The following is a 20760-nucleotide window of genomic DNA, read 5'->3' as shown; positions in this document are numbered from 1 at the left end:
ACATGCAGCATGCCTGCTGGCTTCTGTGACTTCATCTCTGTGGCTCTGCCCCAGACCCTCTTTCAGTGATATCAAACCCATTACCATTCTTCAGATACACTGTGCAGTTTATGCCTCTAGGTCTTTGTACAAGTTCTTCCTGCTGCTTGGACTACCTTCCTCACCCCCTTGCCCAAATTTATCCTATTTCTACTCATCCTTAAAGAAGAACTTAAGTTTCTCCTTTCTGAAGTGGATCTGAACCACCCAAGGATAGTTGAAGAGTCTCATGTCTGTAAGAACTTCCTGCCTCGTGTCCCTGCTTTCCCCCTTATGTCAGTTCTCTAACAGCAACCAGACCAGTTTTCCTTCCTGTTCAGAGCCTCCAGTAGCTTCCTATCACATTCAGAATAAAGTCCAAATAAGGCCTTCCACGATCAAGCCCCTACTATCTCTCTGACTTTATCTTCTGCCACTTCCCTTCACTCACATGATTGCAGCCACACTTGCCTTCTTGTTGAATATTTTACACTTAGTTCCAACTGTCTCTGGGATCCCCAGGACCACACCTCCAGGCTCAATGATCTTCCATGAGACTCATAGGACTGAGCATGCAGTCATATTTATAGCTATGGTTTATCACAGCAAAAGAACACAGAACATAATAAAGAGAAATATGCATAGGTGAAGCCTGGGGAAAAACTGGATGCAAGCTTTCTATGGTCCTCTCCCTGGGGAGTCACACAAAATGTGTTTAATTTCTCCAGCAACAAGTTGTGACAATATGGGTGACATGCTGTCTACCAGGGACACTCATTAGAGACCTATACCTAGAGTTGTTTTAGGAGGGTGGTCACGTGGGCACTCTGTACCTAGCACATACCAAAACTGCAGACTCGTGGAAGGAAAGCAGGTGTTCACCATAAACCATATTGTTTGTACAGTTGGGATGAGTCACTCCTAACAGGGTAGCGGGAACCCTTCCAAAATCTTAAGTTCCCAGACACCAGCCAAGGGCTAACCTTATAAGCAGGTCTTTTCAAGGACAGAAGTTAAAACCTGCTATGTGAACTCTTCTCTGCATAGTCTACCCCCTTGGTCATTAGCTGTCTTGGCTTTACAGCAAAGTTAATCTCAGTGAGACCCAGACAACAGAGTGAGAACAGTCTGCAGTATTGGTTTCAATTATGCCCTTCATGGGTCCTGGACTCAGCCAGTCAACAAATCCCATTAATCATAAAGGCCTGCCTTAGCCAGGTGGCTTCCCCCTTAAATATCTGTATTAACCCTTTTTACCTGGCCTTAAGCATCAATTCAGGCCCAGCACAACTGGCCAGTAAGTTGAAGCTGAGTCAGTGTCGTGATAGTCAGGGTGCACATACAGAAATATAGTCTCAGAGGGCACGTGTAGTAACCCTGCAAACAAAGAGTTTACCATCATTGGGGCACCCCAAGCAGGGCATATGTTAGGCACTATGATGTGGCCTCCTACCATGGGCATCTTGTCCTGGGGTTTCCAGTCCAAGTCATTTAGCTCAGTCTTTAGTTTCAGAGGGACTACCAGTCAGCTCCAAACAGTGTTGTTGTCCGTGAGACCAGTGCATCCACCTCATGAGTGGGGACAACAGCTGGAAGTTTTCTGCATGGCAGGTGCAAGGGCCCGGCCGCCTCCTGCTACCTCATGGTCAACCCTGTCAGATAGGAGCACAGGCTCAGCACTCTGAATGCAAAGCACTCTAAACAGCTTGGAATGGTGCAAGGAGGGGGAAGAAGCTTCCAGGAATAGTTTCAAAAAACAAACATCATCATGCCTTCTCCCCTCACTCATGCCTCTCCAAGTGCAGGAGTTTCAGTTGATTTTCCTTGGTTGTTACAAAATCAGTGTTTCCATTCAGCAATCATAATTTTGTATTTTCTTAGTCATCCCCTAGTCTCATCCATACCTTTCACTTGGAGGGGTTCTGTGTAAGAGGGGCAGAACATCTTCTCAGAAGAGCATTTTTATAGAGCTGAGCCAGAAAACCACCATGTTCAAAAATCGGTCAGGACAAAATCTTGAATTTTCAAAAAATTTCATAATTTTCAAAAGTTTTAGAGGTTTATATAATTTCCCACCCCTTTTGCCCTGATCACATAACCAATAAGCAGCCTAGTAAAGATCAACCCTTCTCTGAGGACAGCTGTAGTGAATAATCAGATTGCACTAAGGTGTGTGCACAGGAGAGGTGAGGGAAGCGGTCATGTAATCAGTCCTTGTTGGAGATGGCAGCTTATCAGGAGAGCCACACACAATTAAGACATGCCCGGAGTCCACTCAACCTGTAAGGAGTGAATAGAGGGTCATAGTTCCTGTGATGTACCCTCTCACAAATTACAGCTTGGGGCAATAGTCACAAGTTAAATATGCAGCCAGTCAGCAGCTTGATTTCAGGTAGTCCCATCGAAGAACAATTCCTTTCCTGTGAGCATTTGTATGTGACCCAAGCATTCACGATTTCCTCACAATGTGGGGACCCACAGAAAGGTGGCCTAAGGTATAGAGGTCACAGAATCCGAGCTGTTTATTGAGCCTATTCCTGTTTTCAGTTCAGTCCAGCTCACACTGGAGCTGGAAGTCTGTCCCAGATAGCATCAGGTTTGAGCTTAGAATCAAGTCCAGGCAACTAGGATCTGTGAATTCAGGATTTTTTAAAAGCCAAAGGCTTTTTTTTTCAGCAGCAAAGGCAAGATGCTGCAGGGCCAGAAATTCTAAGTGACATGCAAAGTGACTTTGCTACACCTTTTGTGTTGTCACCCTTTGAGTTCCCTCCCTTTCTCTCTCTCCCTCTCCCCTCTCTCCCCCACCCCCATCCCCACAGGCACGCATTTCAGGCTCTAAGGTCTGACCTCTGCTTTCACAAGCCCTCAATAGCCAGCTAAAACCTGTTCTTTAGAACTTTAAAAGTGTGTATCTATAGATCACCTCTTTCTTACTGTCTCCCTGTTTATAGGGGCTTCACTAAGCAAACATCCGAATCTTCCATAGCAAAACCCAGCAATTACAGAGACTTGTTCCGTTTCCAATACTCAAAGGAGTTTAAATTCCAACCCGCCCACTGGTGGCAAAAAGCAAGGAAGTTGTGTCCCACTAACACATTTCTTTTTTGCAGCTTCTCCTGATCAAGATGATTCCTCAGGCATGTATGGAATTATAAGTATTAAACATTATATGTCAATTTATATCATGCATCCAGCTGTGATAGCCACGAAATACAAAGCTACCAAAGAAATTCCTTTTCTTTTTTTTTACCTTGTTGCAAATTTACTTGAACTGCCAAGAAATAAATTCGGCATTTACGTGTTAACATCACAGCTGCCAGGGAAGATCCCAGCTGGAGGCTAGAACGCAGGGGAGGAAGGGGAGTAGGGGAGGCTACTGCAGCAGCAGCTAGACTGAAAAAAACAAAAAAAACAAAAAAAACTGCTTGGGCGCTCCCTCCCTCCCTTTTCTTTCTGGTTTCTCTGAAGTTTTGCTCCGGCCCTAGGACCTGGTTTTATTCCCTCTTGCCCCCCACCCTCCCCCCCATCCTGCTCCTCCACCCCACCTGGAGGAGAGAGCACTGTAAACTTTTAATATTTTTGGCCCGTTCACCTTTGGGAATTTGGGAGCCCTTTCTCCTATCTGGAGGAGAGCATAAAACCCAAAGGCATCACTTTAGCTACTGTGGCCAGAAGCAGTGAGCTCACTCCCCTAGAGTTGGATCTATCATTTTCAGATTCCACAGGTAACGTTTATGTCTCATAACAGAGAGCAGCTCAGCTGCTGCACCCCACGGATGACCCTGTAGCCACCTGGCCACCAAAGATTCATCACAGCCTGTCTGCCGTCCTTCCTTTCCCAAACAGTGCTTTCACCGTATTTCAGTGGGTCGGGGTCATCATAGCGAATCCTACTTCTGATGCCAGCTGACTTGGGGTCTCCAAGACTTCCCCGGGTTCCATGATTTGCTGGGAGGACTCAGCAAGTAGTTGTACTCACTGCTTTGGGTGATTATAGCAGAAGGGATACAAACCAAAATCAGCATGAGACGAAATCCAAATGAAACAAGGTGCAAGTTTCCAGCAGTCTTCCAGGGGACTCCTCAGAGAATGTACTTAATTCCCTGAGCATGTGTGGCAACACAGGTGAAATATTACCTTCCAGGGAAGGTGGTTAGAGACCCAGTGCTTGGAATTTTTAATGCAGACTAGTCATGTAATCACTGTCAGCCTAGCCTGTACCAAAATTGTAGGTTCCCAGAAGGAAAACAGATGTTGAGCATAAACCACATTGTACAGTTTAGGCCCAGTGAGTCACTTTTATCAGTTAGGGTAGTGGGAACCCTCCCAAAATGTAAGTTCCCTGATTCTAGCCAGGGGTCCACCTTTCAGAGGAAAACAGCCATCCCTGTGGTGACTGTTTTTTGCACATTATCCCAGTAAATGTTTTTTGCAAACAAATAAATAAATGGCCATCAAGAAGGGGAAGTGATTACATTGTGGTGTTTCCTATTATAGAATATTTGCAGTTTTTAAAAAGAACATTTTTGGGGGCGCCTGGGTGGCGCAGTCGGTTGAGCGTCCGACTTCAGCCAGGTCACAATCTCGCGGTCCGTGAGTTCGAGCCCTGCGTCCGGGCTCTGGGCTGATGGCTCAGAGCCTGGAGCCTGTTTCCGATTCTGTGTCTCCCTCTCTCTCTGCCCCTCCCCCATTCATGCTCTGTCTCTCTCTGTCCCAAAAATAAATAAACGTTGAAAAAAAAAATTAAAAAAAAAAAAACATTTTTATTGCAAATGACAAAATCTGTTAAAAAGTGACAAAAGCAGAGGGTTTTTTGGTTCCATAGGCTGTTCAGGGCTCATGCCATTGAGGACTCCATCTCCTCTCTCTCCTATTCAATCTCCTTAGTAAATTAGCTTCATCTTCATGTTGGTTCCATGTAATCACAACTGATGGTTGGCTGTACCTCAGGAGGCTACAGAAGGCTGTACCTTCCTTGGTCCTCAGGAAGAAGTGGTACCTGCATCAGAAGGGCAGGAACCTCCCTTAGAAGTCACTAGTGAAACTACCAAGACAATCATTTGACCATCCCTAGCTCTACAGAAGGTGAGGAAAGGGTTAAGAGTGAGCCAATCTGCAGTCTGCCACCTGCAAGAATAGTAGTGTAAAGTGAAAATGCCATATTGCAAATAATTCACTTAATATGATCCTTGTATTGATCAGGGTTCTCCAGAGAAATGGAACCAAAGGCTGCCTGCTGGCAGAATTCCCTCTTGCTTGCTCAAGGGAGGTCAGTATTCTGTTAGGCCTTCAACTAATTGAATGAGACCCACCCACTTATGGAGGGTAATCTGCTTTACTCAGAGTCCACTGATTTAAATGTTACTCTCCACAAACACCTTCATAGAAACATCCAGAATAATTTTTGACCAAATATCTGGGCACTGTGGCCCAGTGAGCTGACACAGTTAACCATCACAGGTCCCTTTTGTAAAAGAAAAGACTTTTTATCCTCTATATATTTGTAAGTGAAAGAGAAAAGTGAACTACTTTTCTAGTAACAGTGGTTTGTTTACCTGGGGAGAAAAAAGGGAATTTGCAGTGGTAGCTAAAGATGACTGTGATTTTTCTTTAATTTTGTATTCTTTCCTATCGCTATGATTGTCTCTGCAACAATAAACACGTTATCCGGATAGTCTTAAAAAAGAAAAAATTAAGTCAAATGTTGAGCATCTTGCTTTATTTCAAATGGCACAGAAGGAACTGAGTTTAAACTTGATAAATCATGGTTAAGTTGGGCTTTGAAATAAGCAAGTTGGTTGAGTAATAGGATGGCATTTCTACCTCATTCTCACTCACATGGGGGTGGCTGGGAATAAAACCTTAATTTAGTGATCAGACGTAACAGAAGATAGATGGCTTAGGAAACATAGGTCATTCCCTACAGCAGGTTGTGACTTTAATGAAAAGATTTCATTGTTTTATTTTGTTTTGTTGGGGTGTGCAAGAAATTAGTTGTGCAAGAAAACTCCTTTAGGAGACCATCGTTGTGGAAAAGCACTCCACCTGGTGCTGTTCAAACTCTAAGAACTGTCTTTAAAGCCATTATTCAGAGAAGCTCACTCTTAAATAGCTCACTCTTAAATTGCTCCTCCTGAGCAAGTTTCACTCTGTATGGTTTCTGATTGTGCCTGTCACTTAAGTGTCATGAAGCCTGTCACTTTCTTCTGGGCACATGGGCCAGTGCTTGTTTGTCTTTCTCCTTTAAAATTCGTTCTCTTGTGAATTCTTAATGTTTTTTTCATTTTCCATATTACTACCTTTCATTCTTGTTGTGAAAATTGTTTTAATCCTTAAAGCAAGGCCTTCCTGCATAGTCTGCTTCTCTTTCCTTCCTTCCTCCCTCCCTTTCTTCATTAACATGTCATTTCTCAGCTGTAGTTAGAATTCTCAGCACTGGGTGAAAACAATCTCTATAATAAATTATATAACATTGGGAATTGCCCTAAGAGATTGTTGTACCGTATTTCCACAGTAAATACCTCTTTATTTGGCCTATACCATTTGCTCTATCTCAAGTAGGGTTTACTTTGAATCATCTGTAGTTGGGTTTGATTTTAGTAATTTGGGGATTTTTGATGATGGTTGGTTGGTTGGTTGAGTTTTTTGGTTTTTTTTTTAATATGAGATTTATTGTCAAATTGGTTTCCATACAACACCCAGTGCTCATCCCAAAAGGTGCCCTCCTCAATACCCATCACCCACCCTCCCCTCCCTCCCACGCCCCATCAACCCTCAGTTCGTTGGTTGGTTGAGTTTTTATCTTGGTGTTTACTAAAATTGATGAACACTATATGGTTCAACACTATATGGTTGATAGCTTTTTAAGATTAAGTGATTGCATTTCAACTATTTTCTACTACAAATATATTTGACTAAAATTCTACTTACTGTTGTATGCTTGGAAGTGCAAGATAGCTTCAAACAAGCAGCATGATTAAGTAGTTTTCTTATTAATAGAGCACTTATCTAAACTTACAGATACAGTATCAGTCTTTACTGGCAGTGTAAAAGCTCCTAAGATGAGAAATTTGCAAAGCTAAATCCTTTGCTTTTATCTTTATGGATCAAGAAGTTGACTTTTTTGGGTTTCATTTTGATTTTACCATTAGAAATGAGGGAAAGCTATTGGGTGTTGCTATTCCCAGGACATTTAATTCAGTTCATATAGCATCATTCTAGCCGAACTTCCATTGCTCCCTCTCTCTTGGGTTCTTTCCATCAGCATTCAGACATGCTGTAATAGCTTATATTTTAAAAACCAAAACCCCTTCTAGCAACCTCCCTCCTTCCCTACTCCCCTTTCTAACATTGTTCTTTGGAAGAGTTGTCTTTATTCACTTCCTCTCTTCCCATTCTCTCATCTGACTCCAGGGATGCTCTAATCCCCTCAAGAACTGTCTGTCAATCCACTGTGCTCTAGTCACATTCTCATTGCTGGATACTTGGTCAGTTCTTGGTCCTCATTTTACTGACCCCTCAAATATTTTTTCATACTCTGAAGATAGTTTCTTCACTTAGCTGCTGGTTCCCTGGAATCTGCCTGACCTTCAAATACAAGATTGCCCTGACACCCAGACTTTGATCCTGTGCTCCATCTACACTCCTCCCCAGTGACCTTCCATCTGTATTGCTGCCCAGGTTTTCGTGTAATGGCCACACTGTCGCTGATTTAGCCAATCTCCTATTGATAGACCTTTGAGTTCTTGTTGGTTTTATATCTTTATATACAAACACTCTCTTACACATATCTCTTTGCATCCTTATTGGGAGCATTTTTACAAGTAAACATCCTAGAAGTGGAAAAATGGGATCCAAAGGTATGGACCATTTAAATGCTAATAGGTATTTATAAAGGTCCCTCGTGAAAAGCTTGTACTAATTTATACTCCTGCCAGCAGTATGAAGGTTCCCATATACCCAGACTCTGGCTAGTGCTGAATGATTTCAGGCTTGGGGTGGTTGTTTTAGATTGTCTTTTTTTTTTTTTTAATTTTTTCTAGCTATCTTGAATGATTTTTACTGACTTTGCAAGAGCAAATCCTTACTAGTATAAATATAAAGCAGTCTGTTAATTATCGTAAGTTTTCATATAACATAAATCATAAATATCTTACTGTCAGGGTTTAAATAGTGGTACTGTGTCATCATTGTAGAGTCAAACTATGAATCCTCTAAAAATGTGATTTTTCACAAGAAGGTGCAGAATTGACTTAAGGACACATTTTTCCCCCTTTCATTTTGTCAGGTTTGACTACTGGTATCATTAACTTAAATTGCATAATCAGTCTGCTTCATTGCACCAGAGCAGTGATTACCATTGTTTTTAAAGCTGGTACTGTTTTTGTGGCAGTTTTTTAAATGATAGCTTTGAAACTCTTGCAGAATATCTTCATGGAAAGAAAATTAACTGAATAATAATGCTATTGTAAGAATATCTACTTGAGATAATTGACTTAGAACTAGCAAGTCCCGGTCAGGAACTTTTAGAAGACTTTACAACCAGTTTAAAAGGTAGTAGCAATTTCCTGTTGTGATTTGGCTTAGAGAATGTAGCTGAGAGATACAAATTTTCTTTCTAGTTACTTACTAATAAACACATTATTTAGACCGAGATTCACTTTAACTAAATTGGTGAAGTACATGCACCCTGGGGTTTCTTTCTACTTAAGTTAGTGCTGAATCAGCCTTGGGTTAAAACCCTTTGTTGCCAAAAACCTTTGGGTTCTTTCCAGTTTCTTTGCTGGCGTATAGTTTCATCACATGAAAGAGAATTCTTTCATATATTTGCACCCCTTAGAAAGCTTTGACAAATTAGAATTCTTAGGACAAGCTATTTTTTTTAATTTCTATTATCATAGCAAAAATTAAGTATTCTTTTAACCTATTACATTATTTAATTTGAAATTCAAGTTTACAAACTACTGTTTTACAGATACTATTTTTCTCAAGCAAATTTGAATCTAGTAGCAGTGCATAGGAGTGCCTTTTTCAAACTCTGTAGTTAAAGTTACCCCTATAGGGCTGTTACTAAAGGACACTTTAGCACAGCTTATATGCTGTACTAAAGATCATTTCTTATAAACATGGACAGGTCAAAGTATTTGTCCCTGGTAGTAATTACCAGGATAGTGAATGACATTTACCTGCCGGTAAACCATTTGAAATTTATTTTGAATTTTTTTAATGTTTTTATTTTTGAGACAGAGAGAGACATAGCATGAGCAGGGGAGGGACAGAGAGAGAGGGAGACACAGAATCGGAAGCAGGCTCCAGGCTCCGAGCTGTCAGCACAGAGCCCGGCGCGGGGCTCAAATTCACAGACCGTGAGATCATGACCTGAGCCGAAGTCAGATGCTCAACCCCCTGAGCCACCCAGGCACCCCTTATTTTGCTGTTTATAACTCACTGAAAATAGTTTTCAAATTAGTATCTTCATATGTACTCTTCTTTGCCCTGGAAAGAAGGAGAGCACATTTCTAGCCTTTCAGAGCAGGTGTGCCTGTAATAATAGCAGTTGCCATCTCTTGAATGCTTATTACCTTAAGTGGCAGGCACCATGGTGGGTCCTTTACATGTATTATTTCAGTTCATCTTTGTGAATAACTATGCAGCAAGGACTATTATCTCTATTTGTAGATAAGGCAGTTATCTGCAAATAATTTTACAGATAAATGAGGAAATTAAATAATTTGCTCAAAGTGCATGGCTAATAAGCAGTAGAATTTGAATCAGGCATTCTAACTCCAGAATCTCTACTCTTAATCACTAAGCTCTGCTGCCTAATTAAATTCTCCATGTAAAATCAACCAGTAGAAGTTGACATGTACTCACACTTAACCATGTATGCTTCTAGGCTCAACCCTGGCCCGCTGGTCTTCTCCTGTACTTCTCATTTGGCATTCTTATGCATACTCTTGGCCTCCAGTATATCTGGGAACTGGAGAACTTCCTCCAGTTGTCTTAAGACATCTTGTTTTTGTTTTTTGTAGTCACTTTGAATGTAGCAGGATCAAAACTTAACTTGCCCCTGATCCGTTTCATCCCTACCCAATAACCTCCTCCTTTAGTGTTCTCTTAGTGAAGACAGCCATCTCCTCACTCCCTGAAGCCTAGTACCTAGGAGTGTTCCATGACTCCTCTCCCCTCTCATCTACCTAGTCAGTAAGTGATACTGTTTCTACTTCCTTGGATCACTTGAGTACATCCACTTCTTTCATTCCATTGTCCTCTTCAGGCTACCATTACCACTCAATTAGACTGCTGTCACAACCTTTAAACTGGTCACCTTGCATCCAGCCTTGTTTCTCTCTATTCCATTTTCCACTATCTTAATAAAAATGCAAATATGAGCATGTCACTCCTGTTTAAAACTCTTAAGTGAATTTCCATTGTTCTCAGGATAAAGTCCAGGCTCCGTAATTAGATTTGTCAGGGCCTTCCTACTCTGGCTTCTTCAGGCCACTTTAGCTTTTAACCTCTTCTCTCATCCACCTTGGCACTCACACTGCATGTTCTGACATACTGAACTTGTTGTAATTTTTCTACTGTACCATGCTGTCTTTCGTTTGATTCTCAGTGCACAAGGATCTCTCTGTCTATAATACTTCTCCCACCCCACCCTGAAGCAGTTCATCCACCCTCATCTCCTACATATCCGTGAAGTTCAGTATAAACCTCAGTTCCTGACAGGGGAGGCTTTCCTTTTCATAACATAGATCATACTTTTGTTTAATGTCTCTCTTCCTTGCTAGGTGGTAAGTTGTGTATAGCAGAGGCCTCTGCTCCACCTCGTTTCCAGCACCTGGCATAATTTCCAGCACCGAGAAGATACTCAGAGCTTAAGAACAAATTAGAGATATGGTCTTTACTTTTAAGAAGCTCGGGGTCTAGTGGAAGCTAGAATATGGAAAGAAAGAACCTCAGCACATATGATAAGTACTCTGATAAAATGCTGTCGGATCACAGAGGTGTACATGAGTGATTAACTTTACCTGTATAACTTTATACTACTAAAGAAATTGAATTACAACATTCAGATAGAAAAAAAGTTGTGCTGAACAGTGGAATTAATCCGGTTGCATTTGCCTTTTTTTTTTTTGCTCACTAGTTAGCTGGGAGTTTTGCAGTAGACTCTTAACATTCCAAGGTTATCTCTCAAGACCTTCAGAGATTCTAAGCTAGATACAGAGCTGGGTAGTCTATCAGCCATGTCCACTAAGTTGACCCACCCTTAAATCGTCCCTACAGAAAATTGATGCTGACCCTTTCATGTTCCCCATTTATTTTAAATCATGTATTTTTGTCTTCAGATTCTAATCATTAGAATGCACAGTATTAAATCCATGAATACCAGAGGTGCTCTTCATGTTTAGAGTTCTTTCTTATCTTTTCAGCTTTGACCGCCATCGAAGGCACAGCACATGGGGAGCCCTGCCACTTCCCTTTCCTGTTCCTGGATAAGGAATACGATGAATGTACATCAGATGGGAGGGAAGATGGCAGATTATGGTGTGCTACAACCTATGACTACAAGGCAGATGAAAAGTGGGGCTTTTGTGAAAGTAAGTATTGTTCAGTAGGAGGCGTGTCCACATTGCTCTAGGTCTTGCATAACATTTTTAAGGCTTTTTTCTAGCCATCCTTTTCCCACCTTGATCAGAAGTGGTCAGTGCTGATGACATAGTTATGGTCCTAAAGACTAGACTTATGAGTAGGAAGCTTGCGGTGTACATACTTCCAGGCTGTCACTTGGGCGGTGTATCCCACTTGTGTTTTATCTAGAGGTGATTTTCCATTGGTGTGCACAGGTTGTCCTGTAAACCCTCGGGCAGGCTGCTAAATTAATTAATGTAAAACATTTTTTGGCAATGACAGAAACAGAACATTATGTTGAAGGTTAATTAATAGCGCTTAGAAGAAAAATAATACCTTTTTAAAATAACTTTGAGTGGAATGTGCTGTGCTAAGGGAATATTTGGTAGATAAAGTATATTTAACTGCCTGAAACGTTAATGTCAGTATTGCCTCTAAAGGCAAGCCGTGTTTTCAGGTAAAACTTTCTGTCAAAGAACAACAGAAAACCTTGAACATATCTCCTTTGTTACCAGGTAACATTTTCAAAGTACTGGTTCTGATAGAATATTTAGGCATTCCTTAGAGATATCACCACATATAGTCTACCTTCATATGTGGGCCAGTATGATTTAGGTATTCATGTTTAATACATCAAATTTTGTTGTTATATTACAAGAAGTAGTCTCTTCTATTTCTATAAATATTCCTAACAAAATATTCAAATGTGTCTTGATGAGCTCTAGATTTCTGCTAAAATACTCCAGTATAGTAGCAAAATAATTTGGGGGACATCTATACCAATGCTATGATTTCCAGTGTTATATCACTACACTGGGAAGTACAGAGAACTTGAATATTAAATCAAGATCTCTGTTTAATAAAAATCCTTTTTATTTTTTGTTATGTAATTAGTCAGATATCTTCTCCTTGTAAAGATGCAACCTTTCAGGTAAGGCTAAAGAGTACTTTGACTACAACAGTATTTTTCTGACTATTGTTTTTTACTCTTCTTCTGTCCTGGTTTTAGCTCACCTTGGTATATAATCATAAGGCCCTCCTGGAATTTTAGTTTGAATTATATAAAAAGTTTTATAATTACTGGCAGGAGAGCACCTTCCAAAAACAGGTTGATAATTGCTTTCTTTACAAGAAAGTGATTTCAATGAGTTTTTTTTTTTTTAAGTCCTCTTTTGTCAGATAAAGGCTACACACAAAAACCATGTGTCTTTAAAGTCAGATATGGAAATAGTGAAATATTGTGTTTGTATGACTACCCAACAGAAAATATATACTGATGTTTGATACATAACTGGTATAAAATTAAAATATATTTAAAAGCATCTGACATTTTGTTTTTAGCTGAAGAAGAAGCTGCTAAAAGACGGCAAATGCAGGAAGCAGAAGTGATGTACCAGACTGGGATGAAGATCCTCAATGGAAGCAATAAGAAAAGCCAAAAACGAGAGTAGGTAGCACTACTAAGTCCATTCCTCCCCTAACACAGGCCATTACTGAGATAAAAAGCTAAAGTGTGGTATTTTTTTTCTTTTTGAAGTCTACTCCCAAAGACAGGATTTCTTAAGTTGTACTATAAGAAAACCTACTATGAAATATGGATATTAGGGCCATTACTTTTATCAGATTTCAGCTTGTTGGGATTAAAACATTATAAATACTCGTCACAAGAATGAACAATAAGCAAAAGGGAACTGATTAAAGCTGTAATAGTTTCTGAGAGCCAAGAATACCTACACTGTTCAGATTTCAAAATGACGTAAAACAAAAGGAATTGTTGTCAGGTGTTTTGTTTTTTTGTTTTTGCTTTGTAATTGTCTTGCAGACAAAGACTAGAATTTAGGAATTTGGAAAGAATATGAAATGAGTTGACTGTCTTCCAACATTTTATGTGCCTTACTTTTAGTTTTAGCTGACTTTTGTTATAGTCTGTGCAAAGATTTTAAAAGAAAATTGCCATGGTTATCATTGGATTATTTATTGGATACCACATTATTATAATTTGTCATTGCAAATCTAGATAACTTTCTTAATAGAAATTTTTAAAATTAGACTGTTCTAAAATATTGGAATAACAGAACTGGTACTTTATATAAAAACAAAAGTAGCCAGAATGCTTTCTACATATATAAGTAACACAATTTAGTAGAAATCAAATATCAGAAGGATTCTATAGAACAGGGAAATTAATTTTTCTGCATTTTAGCTTTTGTAAAAAAAAGAAAAAAACTTTTTCAAGTTTTTTTATTTCAGTAATCTCTACAGCCAATGTGGAGCTCAAACTCAGAACCCCAAGATCAAGAGTTACATGCTTTTCTGACTGAGCCAGCCAGTCGCCCCAGATTTTGTCAAAAAAAAAAAATAAATAAATATATATATATATATATATATATATATATATATATATATATATATATATTTTAATAGTAGTTCCAAAATATTGCTAATTTGTTTTGTTTTGTTTTTTAATTGCTTATGTTTAAAGAGCCTATCGGTATCTTCAAAAGGCAGCAGGCATGAACCATACCAAGGCCCTGGAGAGAGTGTCATATGCTCTTTTGTTTGGTGATTACCTGACACAGAATATCCAGGCAGCTAAAGAGATGTTTGAGAAACTAACTGAGGAAGGCTCTCCTAAGGGACAAACTGTAAGTGCACTTCCACGGCAGAATCTCTTGGCACACAGCACTTGTTTATTTTCACAGCAGTTTACTCTGGATGGTCTGCCTTCCTTTAGTAAGGATGGCTGCGAGGTAGAATATCTTTAAATACTAATTTTGCAGCAGATCATTTTACCAATCTTCTCCTTAGTCTGAGAACACTTGTGGTCACCTACGGCGTTCTTGAGATTGCATCTTACCACAATTATATTTGTAGTTTTCCAAATTCAATCTGTAAAGAGTGAAACATGAAAGTGATTATTTTTTTTTATCTGAAGTCACTCCCCACTGCCCTTTTTCCAAACTTCAGATGCTGCAGCTTTTGGTAATCTTGGTGGTTTTTTAAATGTTCATTATAGTACATGTCCATTATAGGAAACTAGAAATACAAATTAAAAAATACTAAGAAAGTAAGCATCCTATCTGTACTACCCAGATCTGAACATTGGTAACATGTTACTGTATGCACACCCTTCTTGACCTTTCTCTTAGTGTATTTTTACTGTGAATTTTTTATTAAAACGAGATGCACAGTCTTCTGTTCCATTACTTGCTCATCCAGTGAATAGCCCTCACTGGTTCACTCTGGTAAATGTAATACCCACACAGTATTCATAGGGTGTTGAACCAAAACATTTTCTTTATACTTGTTTTGTCCAAAGCAGCATCCAGCCTAGGACTACACTTTATATTTGGTCTTTATTGCTAGCACAGTTCCCACTTTTCTTTCTTATCTGTGTTAGAAACAGGACCCATTTTTCATCTCTGTTTCCTACAGAGGATGTCACAGCTAAAGGCTGATGAACACTAGGAAAATACTTTTGGCCCAGACTGCCTTATGAGGGGTGCTCTGTATCCCAGACTGCATCACACCAGTTGGTACATGATACCTGCTTAATTCCCCTTGGTAGTAGTTAAGATTGACAGCTGGATTTAGGGGGCCACCCCATTTCTTTTAAATGCTCTCAATAATTCAGGTTTATTGAAGGTATGGGATATGCTTAAATATAAAATTTCTAGTCACAGAGGAGGTCTGTTTTCAGACTGTGTAAACAATAACAGGAATTGTGACCATAGTTTTCTGTAGGACCGAATACCTAACCAGTCTGCAGCTCTAACATGGTCGTGGTTTAATTTATAAACAGGTTATATGTTAACTGTTCCTCCTTTGTTTTCAAAGCTTTTTTTCCCTTCTTTGTGTAAGTCATTTTATATAAAATTCACACATACATTCTTTATCTGCAGACACATTTGGCTCTGAAGTATGGTTTTTCTTCTAAGGCATCTTTTCCCTCTAATAATAGCACCTTACCGTGCCACAGTGCTTTATGTTGTACATTGCAAAACACTCTCTCTGTGGTAATTAATTCTAGCTGATGTAACAGACACAGCCCCCAAATCACAGTGGCTCAGCACTACAGAGAGTTATTCCTTGTGCATGCCAGGGTCGGTGCAGTTCCCCTGCCTGCGTCCTGTCTTCCAGATGGTGACTCAGTCAAGGGCTGCTTCTGCCACATAGCTGCAACCGTCTGAAACGTAGGGCTTTGAGCCATCATGAAAGGAGAAGTGAGGGCTGGAGGATTCTCTGGAAAGTTTTTAATGGCCACACCTAAAAATGGTTCACATCTCTTTTTGCCGCATCCTAGACATGTGGCCCCACCCAAGTACAAGGGAGGCTGGGAAATATAAAAGAGCTCATAGATTTTGATGAGCACTGGCACGTGATATATCTGCCTTTCTAACTTTAGCTTATACTTTCGTGTCATCAAGGATTGTCCTCAGAAGGCAAAGATTAGAACCTTACCAATGCATGTTTTGGTTGGTTGGGGTTTTTTGTTTTGGGGTTTTTTGTTGTTGTTGTTGTTGTTTTTAATGAAAAAGTGTGTGTGCTTTAGCATTGTAAAGTGACCTTTCTCTGTTGACCCCTTCAACTTGACCCTTGCTGCCCCTTTTTATTGCTAGGATAGTTTATCTTGGTAGTCTCTTACCATTTTCATTGTATTTTCTCCTTTGCTAGGTAATGTGTTGATCATTATATCATTATAGGGGCTGTTTGGTTCTCAAAATAGCTATTGATCAAGATAAAGTAAAAGCCACGTTTGTGTTCAGCTTTGTTTTTCTAGTTAATATTTTACTAAGTTGTCTTTAATCTTCAAGGTAGACTATTTGTTTAAAGTTGTATTTCATCGTGTAAAACCTTGAATGCATTTCTAGTCTCTATGACTCAGTATGTACACAGTTGTACATACTTGGGGGTTCAAGTCTTTCAGCATCTAAAGATTGTTGCGTCTTTTCATAGTTCATAAAACCATGTCTCTGCTGGATACACTTCCACTAGGGAAGAATTCTTACTTTTATCATTTTATTTCAGGCCCTTGGCTTTCTCTATGCCTCTGGACTTGGTGTCAATTCAAGTCAGGCAAAGGTAATAATATGAAAACTTTATCATGTGCAACAATTTGAATTGGGTCAGTGTGTGCCTATGATCAGTTAAGTGTCTTTTGTTCTTTCACAGGCCCTCGTGTATTACACTTTTGGAGCTCTTGGGGGCAACCTGATAGCACACATGGTTTTGGTAAGTAAGATTTCAGGGGAAGACTTAGAAACATTGAGTAGCAGAATGTTTGCGTTTTGAGGAGCCATAACTTTTCTAGCTTTCATGAACAAGATCTGCTTATATTCATTCAGATCAAATATTCAGTTGAACGTCCTTTAAATTCTTATTAACAGATATAACACTTGAATCTACATGTGGATGAAAATTTGTAGAGTCCACAGTTTTTCTTTAAAATGATTAGTTTGGCTGATTGCCCTTAAAATAGAGATCTGATAAATGGCTCTCTTTTTTTCTGTAAGTTGGAAGCTTGTTTGTCAGAATCATTTCCTAGGTTGAGTTTTCACAGATTTTACATTTAAGTTGATTTTCCATTGAACATTGATTTGTTTTACATTTATATTCACACGAGTAAGGAGATCATTACAGTACAAGAATCACCTAGAAAGGCACTTAATTCACACTGGTGTCAGAAGGAGAGGTTAAAGGAAAGAGGTTAAAAAGAGGTTAAAAGAAAGTTTCTTTCTGAGGAAAGAAACAAAGTAACTTTTGAGGGATAAACAGTAGTGAGTGAATAGAAGTGGAAGGGCATCCAGACAGCAGAAGCAATATGTACAGAGGGACAGCGACAAGGAACATGGTGCTTGCAAGAAAATACAAGCTTTTTAGTGGCTGGAGAGGAGAATGCCAGGAAGTGCATCAGGAATCACGTAAGTGAACTCTACATCCTGCCAAGGAGCTTGGACCTTGTCTGTGACAGACACAAACTGCTGAAGTAGTTAAAGCCACTGAAAAACAAGGATGTTGCTCTAGATTTCTGAAACATTCCTCACTAGTTCTGAAGCTTTTTTTTCCCATTGGTTTTTTCATCTGTGGTCACATTTATTCCTCAAACAGTAATTGAAAGTTGCTTTTAGATGAATTTTCCAGAAATTTGAAGCATTTATTTTTGTGTGGCAAAAGTATGTTAAATATTTTTTACAGATAACTTTTTTTAATTTACCAATCTTCTTAAATAATGGCTACAGGATAAAAACATGAAATATTATACACGTAATTATACGATAATGCCCTAAGGATTGTGACAGTTGTAAAGTTGAGTCTGTGCTAAACGACTCAAGAGGCTCTACTTTGCGTCTAATGTTCTTTATAATTCACTATCTTCCCCCTCATTCTGAAATCATTTTTTGCTGGTGTCTTTGCCTGCATCCAGTAATCGTTTGTTTTCCCTGTTTTGCTAATTGTTGCTTCTTTGCTGGTTTAGTAAATCAACCCTGTTTTGGTTAAAATCCTGTCTAAAATAAGATTAGAATGTGTTCTTAGCAAGAGCCCAAGTAATTTTCTTTTACACGTTAGATACGCAGAGTTCATGCATAAGGTTCATGGCATCTGTTTTGATTTCTGTGGGAACTTCATTATTTCCTAGTGCTTAGCTATAGTCTAGTTGTTGGAGTTGCCGAACTTAAAACTCAGGATGAATGAGGTGGTGATGTACTGGGATCAAGGAACCATAGAATTACATCCTGAGTGCAGGTGGCTTTCTTTGTTACAACGAGAGCTCCAGTGAAACCGCAGGCTTCTCACCAGAGATTGTCTCACAGGGTTACCGGTACTGGGCCGGCATCGGAGTCCTCCAGAGCTGTGAATCGGCACTGACTCACTATCGTCTTGTTGCCAATCATGGTATCTATTTTTTTTTTTTTTTTGCCTTTCACCATATCAAAAGAAACAAAAACCAAAATGGATTTAACTTTAAATACATCTATTTTTGTTGTACTACTTGAAATAACCGTGACTGACTCTCTTAAGTGGAATGGTCTTTACCCTAGTTGACTAAGAACTTGTGTGTGTATGTGCACATGTGCTTTGGATTCCACTTCTTAAATAGTTTGTTGAAAAAACTGGGCTTCTGTAGATTACTATTTTGTAATCTGTAGATTACTGTTTGCATAAGGTCTGTCAACATTTGGCAGCTGAAATGATACTTTTTTCTGTGGAACAATGCTTCTGACCTTCCTCCATGTTATTACTTCGTCCCCTTGTTTCAGTTGCTAGTGACATCTCACTGACAGGAGGCTCAGTAGTACAGAGAATACGGCTGCCTGACGAGGTGGAAAATCCAGGAATGAATAGTGGAATGCTGGAAGAAGATTTGATTCAGTATTATCAGTTCCTAGCTGAAAAAGGTGATGTACAGGCACAGGTATGTATTTAAACATCTCACGGTATATCTTACTGCATTTTATATTATAGTCTCGGGCAAGAACTTACATCTATTAGAAACATTTTTATTGCTCTGAGCGATTATTAACTATATATTAGAATCACCGGAGGAGCTTTTTTTGGTTTTTTTTAGAGTGTAGGACTCTTGGTACTTTAAAAAAAGTTCCATTTGGGGGCGCCTGGGTGGCGCAGTCAGTCAAGCATCGACTCTTGATCTCAGCTCAGATCATGATCTCACGGTTCGTAAGTTCAAGCCCCTCATTGGGCTGTGTGCTGATGGCGTGGAGACTGCTAGGGATTCTCTCTCTCCTTCTCTCTAATCCTGCCTGGCTTATGTGCTCACTCTCTCTCTCAAATAAACTTTAAAAAAAAAAAAAAAAAAGACATTTCCATTTCCGTTAGGATTCATCTGGGATGTAGACTAGGCATGTGTTCCTAGAAGCTGGCCCCATGATTGCACCACAGTTGAAAACCATTGCTTGAAAAGAGCAGAGTTTTACAGATGATGAGGCTCTTATTAGAGTCCTCAAGGATGAAAACTGCTACTTTTTTTAAACAGAAAGTCTCTGGAACATTTGTAATTTCAGATGCCCTTCAGAGCCATTTACTGTTTATGTTTCCTTTGCTTGTCGTAGACCATAATTTCCTCAAGGTCATCAACTGAAGTAGCCCAGTTCAATGTAAATTGTACAGTATATCAATCAAAACACCATGTATAATTTGTTATTTCATGGGTTATTTGATAATCCTAAAACAAAAAGGAGAACTTCAACATCTGCCTGTTTTTTTCTATGAAATTTAACAGATCTTTTCTGATTTAGAAATTTAGAGATAAACATTAGATACTTTTTGAGAACAATTAATTTTGAGACTTACCAGAAGGGAATCTTAGGTTTAAAAAACAAAACAAACAAACAAACAGAAAAATGGGCCACCTGGGTGGTTCAGTCGGTTAAGTGTCCAACTTCAGCTCCAGTCGTGATCTCACAGTTCGTAAGTTCAAGCCCCGCATCCAGCTCTCTGCTGTCAGCACAGAGCCCACTTCAGATCCTCTCTCCCCCTCTCTTTCTGCCCTTCCTCTGCTCTTTTTCTCTCTCTTTCAAAAATAAATAAACATTAAAAATTTTTTAAATTTAAAAGAAAACCTGCAGTGGAATATCTAAATCTTAGCTTATGGAAATTATAATAGTTATCTTGTCTAATTAAACATCTTTCTTTTATATGAGAAACCAGTTAAAATTCAAAACCATCTAAATGCCTCAAAATAGGGAACTACTTATTTCAAATATGACACTTCCATGTGATGGAATTTTATGCAACCATTAAAAAACTATGTAGAATATAGAATACTTCAGTGTATTCAGTGGAAAACTCAAGTGAAAAAAATCCATATGTGGTATTATGTATCATTTGCTTCTTTTTACTACTTGAATTATGACCTTAATATAGAAAAGTACATAAATCTGAAGCATACAGCCCCCTGAATTATCACCAAGTGAGCATCCTGTGTAGCACAGCTAGCATCCCAGAGCCCCCTCTTCCCCAGGGGTAACCCACTGAACTGACTTCTAACACTATGGATTGGTTTGGCCTGGTTTTGAATTTTATGTGAAAAAAAAAAAAATCCTACATATTTTTTGGAATCAGCTTGTTTTGCTCAGCATTGTTTATGAA

The 20760-nt window shown here is 39.2% G+C and overlaps 1 protein-coding gene across 1 annotated transcript in view; it reads left to right on the top strand.

Annotated features, from left to right (window-relative positions):
* The window catches only part of SEL1L (SEL1L adaptor subunit of ERAD E3 ubiquitin ligase), a 53199-nt gene that overhangs the window by 10672 nt on the left and 21767 nt on the right, over positions 1-20760 (top strand). Inside the window, exons 4-10 of the mRNA XM_003987895.6 lie at positions 11454-11621; positions 12994-13099; positions 14135-14297; positions 16681-16734; positions 16825-16884; positions 18465-18546; positions 18912-19066. Of these exons, the coding sequence (XP_003987944.1) occupies positions 11454-11621; positions 12994-13099; positions 14135-14297; positions 16681-16734; positions 16825-16884; positions 18465-18546; positions 18912-19066 (788 nt within the window). The remainder of the gene's footprint in view (positions 1-11453; positions 11622-12993; positions 13100-14134; positions 14298-16680; positions 16735-16824; positions 16885-18464; positions 18547-18911; positions 19067-20760) is intronic.

This window comes from Felis catus, chromosome B3 (assembly GCF_018350175.1).
Source record: "Felis catus isolate Fca126 chromosome B3, F.catus_Fca126_mat1.0, whole genome shotgun sequence".
NCBI lineage: Eukaryota > Metazoa > Chordata > Mammalia > Carnivora > Felidae > Felis > Felis catus.
This window is presented reverse-complemented; position numbering and strand designations above follow the sequence as displayed.